Source organism: Callorhinus ursinus, unplaced genomic scaffold (assembly GCF_003265705.2).
Source record: "Callorhinus ursinus isolate GAN/ISIS: 27379988/994484 unplaced genomic scaffold, GSC_fseal_2.0 scaffold34, whole genome shotgun sequence".
Lineage (NCBI taxonomy): Eukaryota > Metazoa > Chordata > Mammalia > Carnivora > Otariidae > Callorhinus > Callorhinus ursinus.
This window is the reverse complement of record NW_027397096.1, coordinates 4163192-4178031: the sequence shown is the minus strand read 5'-3', so window position 1 is coordinate 4178031 and position 14840 is coordinate 4163192. Positions and strand designations below refer to the sequence as shown.

General features: G+C 44.2%; 2 protein-coding genes and 1 long non-coding RNA gene across 6 annotated transcripts in view; 1 reads left to right on the top strand and 2 right to left on the bottom strand.

Annotated features, from left to right (window-relative positions):
- The first annotated feature begins 62 nt into the window (after positions 1 to 62).
- LOC112808119 (uncharacterized) overlaps positions 63 to 14840 on the top strand; it is a 32174-nt gene continuing 17396 nt past the window's right edge. Inside the window, exon 1 of the long non-coding RNA XR_003204270.2 lies at positions 63 to 359. This is a non-coding gene — a long non-coding RNA (uncharacterized lncRNA). The remainder of the gene's footprint in view (positions 360 to 14840) is intronic.
- On the bottom strand, positions 4836 to 10400 carry RSKR (ribosomal protein S6 kinase related). Its single transcript, XM_025851055.2, has 12 exons — positions 10085 to 10400; positions 9445 to 9690; positions 9271 to 9354; positions 9085 to 9153; positions 8649 to 8718; positions 8318 to 8422; positions 8100 to 8140; positions 7819 to 7846; positions 7619 to 7708; positions 7446 to 7534; positions 7214 to 7324; positions 4836 to 6787 (listed from the first exon to the last, which is right to left on the bottom strand). Exons 1-12 carry the CDS (start codon positions 10139 to 10141, stop codon positions 6566 to 6568), a joined length of 1212 nt encoding a protein of 403 aa, XP_025706840.1. The 5' UTR covers positions 10142 to 10400; the 3' UTR covers positions 4836 to 6565.
- BLTP2 (bridge-like lipid transfer protein family member 2) overlaps positions 10533 to 14840 on the bottom strand; it is a 28868-nt gene continuing 24560 nt past the window's right edge. For 2 of the 4 annotated variants that reach the window (XM_073879359.1, XM_073879360.1), the window contains 8 exons: positions 14214 to 14394; positions 13472 to 13562; positions 12971 to 13077; positions 12701 to 12836; positions 12472 to 12602; positions 12197 to 12298; positions 11772 to 11906; positions 10533 to 11341 (listed from right to left, as the gene is read on the bottom strand). In XM_073879359.1, coding sequence (XP_073735460.1) covers positions 11159 to 11341; positions 11772 to 11906; positions 12197 to 12298; positions 12472 to 12602; positions 12701 to 12836; positions 12971 to 13077; positions 13472 to 13562; positions 14214 to 14394 — 1066 coding nt within the window. In that variant the 3' untranslated portion in view covers positions 10533 to 11158. Of the gene's footprint in view, positions 11342 to 11771; positions 11907 to 12196; positions 12299 to 12471; positions 12603 to 12700; positions 12853 to 12970; positions 13078 to 13471; positions 13563 to 14213; positions 14395 to 14840 lie in introns of those variants that run through there. The other 2 variants (XM_073879361.1, XR_012374412.1) reach the window with 2 other exon arrangements.

Below are 14840 nucleotides of genomic sequence, written 5' to 3'. Positions count from 1 at the left end.
CGGCGTAGCGGTCCGCTCCCCTCTCGGGCCCCACGGAAGGGGGCGGGGCCATGAGGCCCCGCCCTCACTGGCCCCCGAGTCGCGCGCGCTCTCTCGACGGACACCCCCACCACCGCCAGCACAGGAGGGGGCTGGAGGGCTGGAAGCGTCCCGGGCCCGGGGCCGGTTTTGTGGCCTCACCTCGGGGCGGGTACCCAGGTAGCTGGAAAGTCAAGAAGTCTGTCCCTCCCGCTTCCAGTGGACGACCCTCACACCCTGTCAGAAAAGTTGTCTCGGTTGCCTGGCCTCAGGTGTCTCCCCAGGTTTGCCTTCGTTACCTGGCGCCCCAGCCTTGACCGGAAAGAGCGCGGAAGGGAGAGGTGAGTGGAGCGTTTTGTAACGAGACTTGGTGGGTCGGCTCGAGTAGGCCCTGCGTGGGGGGTGGCCTGAGCTGGAATTCAGCCTCTTCGGAATTTCTCGTGTTTTCCTGGGACTTACCTCAGGGCCTGCTACAAGTTTACGGGAACGACAGCTAACAAGTATTGAACATCTATTAGGTATCTGGCACTGTTCCAAATACTTTACCTATATCCTCTAATCCTCCTAAGTGAAGTAGGTGCTGTAAATATCACCCTTTTGCAGACAAGAAACTGAGTCCTAATGAAACTGGCCCAATACCCCGCCGGTAGTAAATGGCAGAGTCGAGATTTCAACCCATACCACCAACTAACTACAGGACTATATTCTCCTGTGGGCTTGAATCCCCTCCGTGGGAAGTCAGCTATTGAAGGTGGAATTGATTTTTGGAAACAGCCTAATGGTAAGTATTTAGAGTTTATGATAAAGTGTGTTCATTGCAACATTCACTGTACCTTACACTCTGAAGTCTTAATGAATTTGGAAAAGGAAATCATCCAAAGAGGAGGAACTATAATCTGTCATGAACTAACTGTAGGGCTCTCAGGTAATGAGCTCTCAGGTGATGAGCTCCTGTGGTCTGATACCATGGCCACTAGCCACATGTGATTACTGAGCACTTCAACTGTGGCTAGTACAAACTGAGATGTATTATAGGTGTAAAATACAAACTGGATTTCAAAGACTTTGTATGGAAAAAAGAATATAAAATTTTTAAATCTTGATTACATGTTGAAGTTATATTTCAGGTATATTAGGTTAAGTAAAATACATTAAAATTAATTTCACCTGTTTCTTTTTGCCTTTTTAATGTGGCTACTAGCAAATTTAAAATGACTTATGGGGCTTACCTTGTACTTCTATGGGACAGCACTGCTCTAGAAACATAACAGTCCCAGCCTGCAGGCACTATGGATAACAGTTGCTTGAATGGAAAACTGGAAGAAAGATCATGTAAGAGCACAAACTTGAGCCTGGGGTTTCCCAAGACTCAGCAGAGGGTATCCCAAGGTGTATGTACTTCTGGTCAATTAAAAAGATTCAACAAATAAAACAAGGGTGGGGAGTGGCAGAAAAAAAACAAAACAAAACTAAGTGCTACTGGTAAAAGCTTGTATCATAGAAATGTGTGAATTGGAATGCTTAGTCCTTGTTGCAATTGGTATGTCAGATGCTAGTGAGAACCCAAAACGATATGGTGCTTCCAGTAGCAAAGCAGGAGGGAGATGGAAGGGTGGATGAGTGGGAAAATACCATTATAAATAGGTAACATAAATAGAATGTTTGTTGGTGTTACTTTGCATAATTTTTAAAATTTGGTGTTTTTCAAATTATAAAAATAATAGATACCTGTTATTGCAAGTGAAACAATGCAATGCAAAAATGTATTAAAGGCAAAGCGTCCCCCCTCCATTCTCCCTGCCTGAGGTACTCAATAGTGTGTACACCTTTGTAACATATGCATACACATACACAGATTCTGTATGTCTATTTACACACACATTTTCCTCCCCAAAATTAATGTTGAATGGGGTCTCTGGGATTGAGGGCTAGTGTCTTTTTTTTCCTCCACTTGTACTTACTCCTTTCTCCCTTCCATTTTTTTCACGTTCTCTCACACATGAAGGGGAAGAAGGCATTGAGTTCTTTACAAAAATGGCATTTCTTACACTTCTGCATTTTTTCTTCCTCATGCACTGTCTTGTACAGAGCCTTTTTTTAAGTAAACTACTCCCAACATGGGGCTTGAACTCATAACCCCCCAAAATCAAGAGTGGCATGCTCTACCAACTGAGCCAGCCAGGTGCCCCTTGTATAGAGCCTTCTACGTCAACTGATATAGATGTAATTAATTGATTTATCACTTCATCTTCCTTGCCATTTTTTAAAAAATGGGTTTTTTCTCTTCTAATTTGTAAGTTTTATGTGATAGACCTTAACTGTCATCACAATACAAATTTTTTTAGCTGTTTTTGTCCATTGACTTTATTAATGGTATCTTTGACCCTACAGATAAGATTTTTATTTTAAAAGATTTTATCAGAGAGAGAGAGCACAAATAGGGGGAGCCTGATGTGGGACTCGATCCCAGGATCCTGGGATCATGACCTGGGCCGAAGTCCGACGTTTAACCGACTGAGCCACCCAAGGGTCCCCATATAAGACTTTTATGGGGTCGAGTTGTTTATCTTTCCTTTAAGAGCATCTTGATTGAGTCATTCATTCTTCAAATTTTTATGTAAATATGTTTTTCTTTTATAGTGCTTTCATTTTCTGTCTTGGTTTAGGTATCTCCTCCACCCCTTGACTGTAGATCTAATCTCCCAAATGTTCTAAAATTTTTAATGTTTTGACGATCACATTTAAATCCTTAATGTATCTGGAATTAAGTTTTGTATATGCTATGAAATAGGGGTCCAAATATTTCAGAACACTTGTACTTTTATTTTTTAAGTAATCTCTATGCTTAACGTGGGGCTTGAATTTACAATCCCAAGATCAAGAGTCACATGCTCTACCAACTGAACCAGCCAGGTACCCCAACACTTGTAATTTTTTTAATTTTAGGATTAGAGATTACTTATTTTGTAAAAATCCAAATACATAACCCAAATCAGCAACTCTGAGACGTATGCACCAGGCAGTTCTAAGTGAACTCAAGGATGAAACTGTGGAATTAGTAGCCCTGCTACAATGAATGATGTATGTGTGTATGATGTGAATGACGGGAGTACTGAACAAAGGAGGCAGTGTGACAGCTGCTAATCAGTGGGGCTCCATAAACCAGCAAAACTCATGGAAATAATATGTTCACAGAACATAACCAAAACCAAACTATAGGGAGTAAGGTAGCATGTTTTGTAAATAATCATTCCTGATTAATCTATTAGAACTCATCATAGCAGTTGTATTAGTTTGCTAGGGTTGCTATAACAAAGTAGCACAGACTGGGTGGCGCAAACAACAGAAATTTATTTTCTCACAATTCTAGAGGCTAGAAGTCTGAGATCAAGGTGTCAACAGAGTTGCTTTCTTCTGAGGCTTTCCCACTGGCTTGTAGATAGCTGTTGTCTCCCTATATCTTCACTTGGTCTTCCCTCTTGTGTGTCTGTGTCCTAATTTCTTCTTTATAAGGACACCAATCATTGGATTAGGGCCAACCCACATGACCTTATTTTAACTTAATTACGTCTTTAAAGACTATCTTCAAATACAGTCACATTCTGAAGTACTGGGGGTTTGGACTTCAACGTATGAAAGCAGGAGGGGGAGTGCAGTGGAGACACAATTCAGCTCGTAACAGGATTACTAATGCAGTGAATATGATTTTATTTTGAAAAAGCTTTGACAAGATTTTTACACTGAAGACTCTATTTAAAGAAGTAACTAAGGAATTATGATTACCAATTTGTTAAATTAATGAACAAATGAACAAATCGATATATGGTAAAGAAACTCAGATGTAAGAAACAATGAGTAGAACTACAAAGACACTTTTCTAGAAGAATATAAGCACTGGTGTTAAGACTAATCTTACATTCTTAGAAAAGATAGAAGGGAGTACAGCATAAAATATCCATACTGATAGGTATATCTGATTTCTTCTAGGTAATGAAAAAGCATAGAGTTAAACTTAAAAGATACCAGGTTGTATATAAAAGTATTTTTTAAGTGAATTTCATGTGGATAAATAAAAGGTATTGTATTTATAAGTCAATGATTCTAAATGGGGGTGGAGGATGGCAGGAAAGAATGCCTTCCAGGGATGAACATATCAAAACTGAGGGGTGAAGATGGTGCTTTTTCAAATTATACTTTCTGAAACATTGATTTTCTGTCCCCCCTCTACTCTACCCTGAGAATTACTGCTATAGTGCCCCACTGATTTGAATAGAGTGCATTAAAAATGTCCACATTTGATAAATGATTCAAACTATTATGGTCCCAAAGCTACCTAATATTTCCTAAGAAAGGGACCCTAGTGACATCTCGACCATGTCCAAAAGACCTTAACCCAATATGCTGCTGTGACCAGAGACTATATAATGTCAGGTGACCTGAATATTAATTAACACTGGACCAGACACTGGACTAGTATCATAAAATCATCCACATCTGCCCTTTGAAAAAGCATCACAGAACTCAGAAGCCCCCCCCCGGCCACAACCAAGAACGAGTGATTATAACCCCCTCATTTTTATATATAGGAAACTAAGATCCAGAGAAGTTAAAATAACTTGTGTAAAGACTCTGAGATAGTTATTGGTGGATCTAAGCACCAGTCTAATACTCTTAACTACTTTAGAAACCATTAATTCCTATTTCTAGTATTCAGAGTTTTTATCCAATATGCAGTTCTGGTCACTACAACTTTAAAAAAAAAATGTAATAAAGCTAAAAAAGTATCTAAAGAGAAACAAATGAGATAATCAAAAGGATTAATGTTACATTTATTTATTCATGTATATCCCAACCTTGTTCCAAAAAGGCTTGCAAAGATGCAGATAATAAAAAGAAAATAAAGGCAGAAAAGGAAGATGGAACCAAGAATGTGGCTAGCATACAAAATAGACAACATGAAGTCCTAAACACTTGCTGGAAGTGGACTGCAAATTAGGCTCTCAGTGGCCTAGCATTGATATGAAGAGAAAAATACAGTCTGTTGAATATTTAGTGTCTTTAAGGTAAAACCAAACAGCGATTCAGGAAAAGCACAGTTGGGTCCAGAGGAAATTTCTCCCATGCATCCTTATATAGAACATTATGAATTATAGTGAACACCCTTCACAGTATATCCATAGCAATTAAATTTCATAGGGATTTTCCTACAGATTGCCAAAGTACAATCCAGAAAAAGCAATTTTGCAGAGGCCAATAAAATGCCAGCTATGTACAAGGAAAATCTGGCTTAATCCAGGGAACAGAATTAATAAACAGAAGTATACAGGGTGTTCCAGACTCTCTTTGGTCTGCAAAGAGAGATCAGAAATAACTGAAGAATAATAAAAATGAAGATTTTGAAGGGCCCCTGGCTGGCTCAGTCAGAAGAGCATGTGACTTGATCTCGGGCTTGTGAGTTTGAGCCCCACATTGGGTGTAGAGATTACTTAAATACATAAATTTTTTTTAAAAATGAAGGTTTTGAAAAGTTAAAGAAAAATGAAGTCAGTAAAGGCCAGAAATATATACAAATTTAAGGTCCAGATGATTTTCCTTACTAAAGGAAAAGGTTCTTGAAATACATCTAATCTTACATCTTAAGGCTGATGTCAACGCCTCTTAATCCCTTCGTTTGCCCATCAGAAACTGAATCCTAGGCTATCTAGGGAAATGATCAGTTTAAGAATCTTGTCTTTTGAAGAGATTTTGTTTTGGAAAAAAATTCGCTATCCCAATCAGCCCTAGAAAAAGCATTTAACCCACATTTGTTTCAGTTCCTTTTCCTCACATTAGGCTATTAGATTCACTTTTGAAATTTTTTAAAAATTAGATAAATTAGATTTATTACAGACTGGCTTTGAGCCCCCAGATGGTATGTTTTAGCTGCATATTTAGGGGTTAAAATGCCAGCTTATGAGACCTTTGAAAAACATTCATACTGCTTCTAACAAGCCTATTAAAAACACATAAATAGCACCTTGAGACCCCATGAAGTGTCATTATTGCTCAAGAAAGGAAATATGGCAGGGGCACCTGGGTGGCTCAGTCAGTTAAGCATCCAACTCTTTATTTTGGCTCAGATCATGATTTCAGGGTTGTGAGATTGAGCCCCACATCAGGCTCTGCACTGGGCATGGAGCCTGATTAAGATTCTGTCTCCTTCTGCCCCTCCCCCCTCTAATAATAATAAAAAAGAAACATAGCAGAGAGACAAGGAATGGGAAAAGTAGAATAAGCCTCTGGCTGAAAGCTTCAGGGTATGAGCATTGGAGAAATGAAGCAAAGGAAAAGGTCAACACTCTGATCCGAGATGTTGATTTGAGAGGTGGGTTGTACTGGGGGTGGGGAGGGGTCGGGCCAAGATTTGAACTCTGGCCCAACAAGTAGAACAGAATGGTTAAGAGGCTACATATTAAAAACAAACCGGATCATCAAAGTGGTCATACTGAGTTGGCAGTGGAGGAAATCCTCAGGTTCCCAGATGGGCCCAAATCTACAGTAGAGGGGCTCAAGCAAGGCTGGGATGGACCAGGTAGGACTCCAGGTTACAGTCAAAATCCTTGAAAAGCATGGACTCCGATGGACTGGGCTGGGTAGCTTGTGTCTCCATAACAAAGTTCACTGGCTGCTTCCGTAGGAGCTCTGGGTCAAAGGCCACACCCCGAAAGAAAGGGTGGACCTGGAAGTGATGCAAGTAACGCAGACGATGGAGGGGATTCTGGCATAAAAGCTGAAGGCAAATAGATCATGAAGGATGAGGGACTGGGATAGGAAGGGGGCTAAACAGAAAAGCTGGAAAAGGAGAAGTTAATGAAGCTATGGAGGGCAGGAAGAATCCTAAAGAGGATTTGAAAGAGAAACAGGCTAATTTGGGGGCAAAGGTGGGAATAAAGGTGCTGTATTGGTAAGAGCACTGGCCCTCTCTCTGAGAAGTGACCTGTTATGGATGGGGAGGGTATTTGAAGGATGAGGAACTCAGAACTGAAACTTAAAATGCTGGTTAGAGGGAAAATGGTGAGGTGGTACTTGATCAAGTTGGAGCACACCCCCACCCCAGCCAGATTATTAGAGAAATGGGGAAATATCACTTCAGTGATAAGGAAAGGAGAGAATGAATGGTTTGGTAGTCAAGAAGGAAAACAGTGTTCACCCTTACCTCATGGAGCAGGAGTGAGAGCCCCTGGTTAAGAGAAGCTGGGATCTCAAAATCATAGTGGGTCACACTTGCCAACATGGCCACATGATCTCTCTCTGCAGCCACTGGGAACTGAGTTGGGGGGGGGGGCAGTGTCATTGCTTGGTAGGAATAAGGCAAGATTTCCTAAGGTCTTCTTCCCACTACAGGGCAAAGCTCCTCTCTCTGCCCAACATTGCTACCATTCTCTCACCTTCCCAGTTGCCAGAGAGAAAAGCAAGACACCCAGGGACCACCAATCAGCAGCATGGTTGTAAGGCCCTCCACTCAGGACCTCTGGGGCTAGATTTGAAAGACAGTTGTCATTGACATCAATTGGCTAGATTCCTGCCAATGTTTACCCACCAGCTTTAGCACCTCTCTCACCCATGTATTGAAGAGTGCCACAGATAGTATAGGCTCGGGTTCCCTGGGGCAGGTGGCGGGACAGACCAAAGTCTGTCAGTTTCAGATGGCCTGTGAAAGATAAGGCAACAGCACCACTCTGTTCCTCCCCTCATCAGCCATGACTTATTCCCAAACTGAGGGTCCTCTCATTCTGGGGCTAGGAAAAGAAAAGGACTTACCTCGTTCATCCAGAAGGATATTCTCCATCTGAAAAATCACAGGTGATTAAGTTATTAGTCATCCCCTTCCTTTCAACCTTCTTTCATCATGTATACCTCCCAGCTGAGGAAGATGCCCTATTCAGCATTCAGGCCTATACTTTGATGGCCCTTGCCCAAATCCTTAGCACTCCCGAGGGCCCCAAGGTTAGCTGTTCTCAGCTCCCCGCTGCCTTCTTAGACCTGTTGGAACTTCTTACTGAGGCCCCACTTCAGACAAAGAAAAAAGCACTTAACTCTACCTTCACATCTCGATGGATGATGCCCAAATCATGGAGATAGCCTGTGAATGACAAGTATGGGGTGTGCTAAAGCTCTCCTGTCTTTCCAGATTCCCTGGTAGTTCCCATCCCATTCCTATCCCTGTTCTTTGACGTCCAGAGCTAATATCAAATCTCTTCTCTCTGCCCTTCCCTCTTAATTCTTCCCTCATTTCCATTACCATTCTTGTTTCACTTACACAGCACCAGAACCAGTTCAGCAGCAAAGAGGCGGATGGAGGCCTCAGGAAAGCAGCCAACAGAGGACCACAGGGAGTGAAGATCTGTACTGCAGTAGCTGCACACTGCAAAGTACCAGAAGTCTAGGCAATATTGGGGTTACTGTGCCTGGGCTCAAGGCATTTTAGGCCTCTTGCCCAAACTGATGCCACCTGTTGTTCCCTCTCCTTTTGGGAGAGAGAAGTGCTCTGAGAAGGGAAAGAGCAAAGGGAAAACAAGCCAAAGGGATGGGTAATCTCAGGTGGGGAGTACAACAGAAGGATTCTTGGAAATGAGAGGCCAGTCACTCACTAATGAAGAGGTGCCGTTTTCCCTGCCAGCTGTCCCCCAAACCGTGTACAAAAGGATGGTTGATCTGTCGCTAGGAATGAAGAAAACAGGAAGTTAGGAAAGAGGTCATTGAGGATCAAGGGAGCCAAGAAGTCAGGATTTACCTAGTTATGCAGAAAAGGAGCTGCTGCCCCACCTCTCAGTTCAGGTGAACTAAGTAGGGACTGCCTGCCTGGTAATCTCTAAACCAGCATGATACTGAGGAAACACACCAGGATATGCTGGAGAGATTTCCACGGAAGAACCTAGAATTAACTGCTGATAACTACTTTTCCCAGGATCAACTTTGGTTGAAGCAGAGGGAGGGGGCATAACCAGGAAGAGCAGGAGAGGAAAGGCACCTTCTCCACCTGTGGTTTAGTTCTTCCTAGGATCCATTCCTGGGCTCTGTGCATACCTGGATGCTAACCTCCTCTTTGCACTGCCTCAGGATGTCCCTCTGTAGGACCTTTACCTTGGGCACCACCTATAAAAGGAGAGGAGTGATGACTCCTACAGGTTGTTTATGCCTACCAAACCTTTCTAGAACCAAGACTGGAGGCAGGGACTAGAGAATGATGTGGAAGAGTACCTAGGTCCCTACCTTCACTGCAAATACTGCTTTCTGGCCACAGTCTATCACCTTGAGGACCGTTCCGAAGGAGCCTTTAGCCACAAGGCCTAAAATCTGTACAGAGAAATGGAGAAATAGCATAATGAAACTGGCCATTCCTAGATGTCTCCCCAAGACTGAGACCCCTTCCAGGGACTGACCTACCTTCAGCTGGTGATGCCCCTTAAGGGGCCTAATGGGGAACTCCGGCAGAAAAAGGCTGACGAACTGAGGCACTGGCCACTCAGACAGAGGCTTCTCTATTAGCAGCGGGGCCGGCCACAGGGGCTCCTGGCGTGGGCACTGATGCGCCCGTAGTCCCCACAACTCTTCCGCGCCTGACCTGGTAGTCCCCACACCTGACCAGAGGCTCTTCCAGCCTCGGACCCCGGGACCCCGGACGTTGCCACCCTGCTGAGAACCGAGGGAGCCACTCTAAACCTCTGCCCTTGAGGCGTTACAAGTTCTGCCCATCTCAGAAGGCATACCCTCAAACCACAACCTTAGGGATACATTGTTGAGCACAAGGCAAAATTGCCATTACCCTTGCTTTGGGCCAAGGCCTAGGTTTCCTGGATATGATTCAAATCCTCTAGGAAAGCAGTACTTGGACATTTTCCCTTTGAGGCATCGGAGATTCAGCTTGTGCCTCTTGGTAGGGGGTTGGGATATTTTCACAGCATAGGCTCCTGTTCCACCTCCACAGTGGGCATCGCTAACATTCTCCTCACCAGTCAGTTCCCAGGCCTTAAGACCATGCCCCCTTAACCTCCCCTAAACAGGCTGCCAGAGTCCCACAGCCTACCTTATGAGAAGCAGCCACCGGGGCATGTTGCCCCTGCCGACAGCTCACTGTTCCCATCCAAAGCCTCTGCCTCCTCTCCTCCTGCTAAATCTGCTGTCCCAGTTACATAAGCAACTCCTGCCCCTGATGCTACATTACACATGAGCCCCGCCTCTTCTTGCCGTTCATGACTAGAGATGCAAGTTGATGCAGCCAAACCCCACTCTTATCCCCAAATCCTATCCCCCCCACCCCAGTTATGAATAGGTTCATAGCCAGCACTAAAATGTGCAGAGACCTATTAGGAGGCCAGTGTCACACCAGTGCTGGGAAGTATCTGTGATATAGTTTCACAGAGGAGGGAAGAGGCATTAGAGTGGTAGTTAGAGGATATGTCTTGGGTTGATAGGGAGGGAGGGACACAGGTTGAAACCCATGCACTTAACACACCAAAAAAAAAAAAAAAAAATCAAATTTAAAATATATATATTTTTCTCTTTAAGTCGTTTTCTTACCATTCTTCAGGGCATACCCCAAGGGGACCCATGGCCAGCCCTGGCATCTATTGCTATCTTCCCAAGTGAACTTGGCACAGATTAAGAAGGGGCTGATTCCCCCCCAGAACCCTAATATACCTCTCATACAAGGCAGTGGAATGAGGAACAGGAGATTGGCTCCTCCCCTCAACTTTTTAGCACAGAGGGAGAGCAGTTACACTTAGAAATATATATGTATATATTTATATATAGGCCTATAAAAATTTATCACACTTGATCAGAACTGTCCCTCCCACCCTTTCAGTTAGCCCCAACGGAACCAGATCCTGATCCTGGGCCCATTCCCTGGGTCTTGCTCTCTTGATGCCTCTCTGGCCCTTGGCCTGCTGATCAGAGGTAGAACTCAGCATTATTATCCACTGTATTCTGCAGGGAACAGGCCAGCTGCTAAAAGAGCAGTGCCTCTCTCCACAGTACCCTGTGGGCTCCTGACCCCCCACAAATCCTGATAGGTAAAGGGAAATGCCTCCCACCCCACAAGTCCCATGGGCCTGAGCCAGAGTCAGATCCTGTACTGCAGCCACTCTTGGATGCTGGATCACTTGCGCCTGCCAAAGATGGACTTCTTGCCAGGGTTCTTGTTGCCCACACTTAAACCGATGAGGAGCCGAGCTTTCTCCTCCTCTTCCTGCTGTGGCATGTTGAGGTCTGATTTAGTTTCTAGCTTTCCCCGGACCTCAGACCCTGTTGCAGGTTTCAGCCTTAACTTCTCTTTGATTACCTGATAGGTTAGAGAGGAGTAAAAAGGAAGGTAAATATTAGTGGTACAGGCAGAATAAATCAATGTGAACCAAGTCAATAAAGATTTATTAAGCTTACATGAAGGCACAGTGGGGCAATTCAAATTATAAAACGATCTCTGCTTTCAAGAAGCTTACAGTCTAATTAGAACCCATTCTGAACCTGAAGTTGTGTCAGCCCTCGGTTTCCTAAAAATCAACTGTTAACATATATGAAATACTCAGTAAACATCTAATTTAATCATCTGACCAAAATCATGGAGAGGGTAGGGATAGAAGTTGTTCACTTCATTCAGCTGCCCATCCCCAAGGCTGCTTGTCCTACATATGTCCTACAATGAAATGCGCCTGAGCACAGGATCTGTTTGCCAGCCCCTGCTAACCAAACAGCCACGAACTCTGCCGGGATACCTGGGCAACCAGGGCTTTGCGGCTGTCCCTCTTGACAGCCATGGCAAAGTCTAGCCATGTCCATGTATTGTTATGGTACTCCAGACAGGGCAGCACCAGGTTAAGGTCACCCCAGTCCACACTGTTCTTCTCACCCTGCAAGGGGGGGGGGGGAGAGAAAAGAATCAAAAGATGTATCAGCTGCCATTTTTAGTTCAAGCAATACCTGAGTCCAAGTCTAGTGCTTTCCTACAGCAGCAGTTTACAGATACTGATTTCCCTTTTACCTCATCCTGTAATGGTACTGATTCCTGAAGGCAGCAGAGGGAACAGATTAGCCCCCACATACCAGCTTTACAAACTAGACTGTTGTGTCTAACTTTAATCTCTGGTCTTATCTGGTTCCCTTCCCACGCTGTTCTAGAAAGTACTAGGGAGGAGCAGACCTTGTAGCTGACACACAGAGGAACCTGTGGAATCTTTATGTAGATGAAGGAGTTGTTCATGGCAGCTCGCTCTTTCATCTTGTCAATATCATCCACAGGGTGCTAGGAAAGGGAGGAAAGGAGTGTGAGTCCCTGAAACCATCAGAAAAAACTTAGGACCCCAAACATCTCCATCTCCTTTCATCCCTGGAAAAGAATGAAGAAATCCCCTGCTGGGCCAAACAGAGAACCCCAGGACTCTCCCATCTCTCTATCATCAGGGGCATGTGTGGTACCTCAGGTACTTTCCGAAATGACCTCCTCACGCCAGAACTCCGATTTAAGCCTTGTGCCACACCCTTTCCAGGGCCCAGTGGTGCTGCATCATCTGTTGCAATCAGCTGCCGAGGCTTCACCACTGGTATTCCTATGAAAAAGCAAGAATACCAGCCGCTATCCTCTTTCTGAAGCTATCTCTGGGGCTGCTACCCCAGTCTTCTGGAGCTCCACCATAAAAGTTCTCACCAGTAGTCACCAGTTTGGACTTATCTTCTTCATCTCCAACCTCATCATCTTCCACACTTCGGCCAGGAAAGAAAAAACCCATTATTCTATGGAAGAACTGGTGTGTCAGCTGGATGGTGAGAGGCACCACATTTACCTAAAGAGGAAAAAGGCTGAAGAAGCAATTAAGCTCAGACATCATCCCTCAGTTTACCTACCCCTAATGTAACATAACACAGATAGCTTTTGAGTGCCCTTTGTTTCTGGATCCCCGAAGGACTGTATACTAACCTCAAAGTGTTCCTTAACAGAAATACCCCCAACAGGGGGCCGGACTTTGCTGAAGAGGCGGAGGGCCAGCTGTCGCCCAGACTGGCAGGAGCTCTGGGGCCGCAGGACTACCTATAGGATAAAGAGTGATAAATCAACCTTCAAATCCATTCAGACTAAGAAGAAAAGCAATGGTCTTGCTAAGCTGACAAGCTTTCAACCTCTCAGATCACCACACTGCTTCCCACACTGGATTTATGTGGAAGGGCCCTTACAAATGCCCTGTGTTAGGGGGCGGCTGGGTGGCTTAGTTAAGCATCCAACTCTTGATTTCCGCTCAGGTCATGATCTCAGGGTCATGAGATCTAGCCCTGTGTCGGGCTCCATGCTGATCACAGAGTCTGGTTGGGATTCTCTCTTTTCCTCTCCCTCTGCCCCTCCTCTCTCTCTGAAATAAGTGAAATCTTACAAATGCCCCGTGTTAGGAAGCATGAGAATGGGGCAGGAATGGGGAAATAAGACTTGCCTTATAGACCGCATTGGGGAGGAGGTTATTCATAGTGAACCAGCCCAACTCCAGAAGATGTTCTGCTGTGTCATCAGACTTATTCACCTATAAAAAGATTTCCCACCCCCCCGACCCCATATACTATAATAAGCCTTTCTCAGGAGCTTGCTAGAGAATTGCTACATATTCTGTTTTCAGGTTCTCCATATGTTTAATCCCAACCTTTGGTATCCCTTTCAATTTCATACAGTCACTTCAACCTTTAATCCAGTGTTTCTCATGGGAACTACTGGCGTGGACACTAAGTGCCAGTAGCACTTCCTAGTCACTGTGATATTCAGAAATGGTCTCACATATTTCCAAACTCCCAGAGAGAAAGGGTGTGGAATAATGAATCATGTCCTCTCCTCCATGCCATTGGTTATTTATTGCAGGAAAGCTGAATGTCAGTAGAGAGTTAACAGTCTTATTCCAAGCTGGACTTGGAAGATTACTTCCCTCTGGGCCATATTTCTAGGGGTAATCTTATTCAGTGAAAGGAACATTTGATCAAGCTCATCTAGATCTGTGTTATTTCATAGTACAAACAATTGTGTCTAAGGGGAACTATGCTCATGTCTCTATCATCATTAATACCGTCATCAGTAATCATATAATAATTAGCCTGTTTGTATCTCTTTCTGAAAGTTAAGACTCCTGAGATAGGTCAGTGCCTCTCAATACAGCTGCCTTTGTATGACTGTATATACCCGATACCTTGCTGTAGAGGAACCGCTGCAGCTCCAGTTCAGCAATTCCTAGCTGTCCATCTTCCTCTGTCAAGCGCCATCGTGCCTGAGCAAAGTAAAACTCAGTGCGACGGACCACACTCACATCTTCTTGTTGCTTTCGCAACTCCATCTTATTGGCCTGTTGCAACTGGAAGTCCTTAAAACACCTATAAATGGACAGGAGGGCCAAAGCCAATAAGGGTAACAGCATTTGGGTTAGGGTGAGGTGGGATGCTCTAGAATGATGCAGAAAGTAAACCCACAGATGGACCTATTTTGGAACAGGTATTCCCTAAATTTTTTCCACTGGATTCATTGCTCCCACACCTGGAGCCTGGGAGAATAAATCCCATCTTTTAGTTCCATGGCTGCTGCTGCCTTTTTTTTTTTTTTTTTTAAGTAAGCTCTACACCCAACGTGGGGCTTGAACTCATGATCCTGAGATCAAGAGTGGCATGCTCTACTGACTGAGCCAGCCAGGCAGCCCCCACAGCTAATAAAGTAGTCTCTGCCCACTAACAAACCCCTACAATTGTATCTGCAATGGTGCTCCTTACTGATCAACTTCAAGACATTTTATTTTCAGTTCACCTGCATATAGCAAGACCACAAA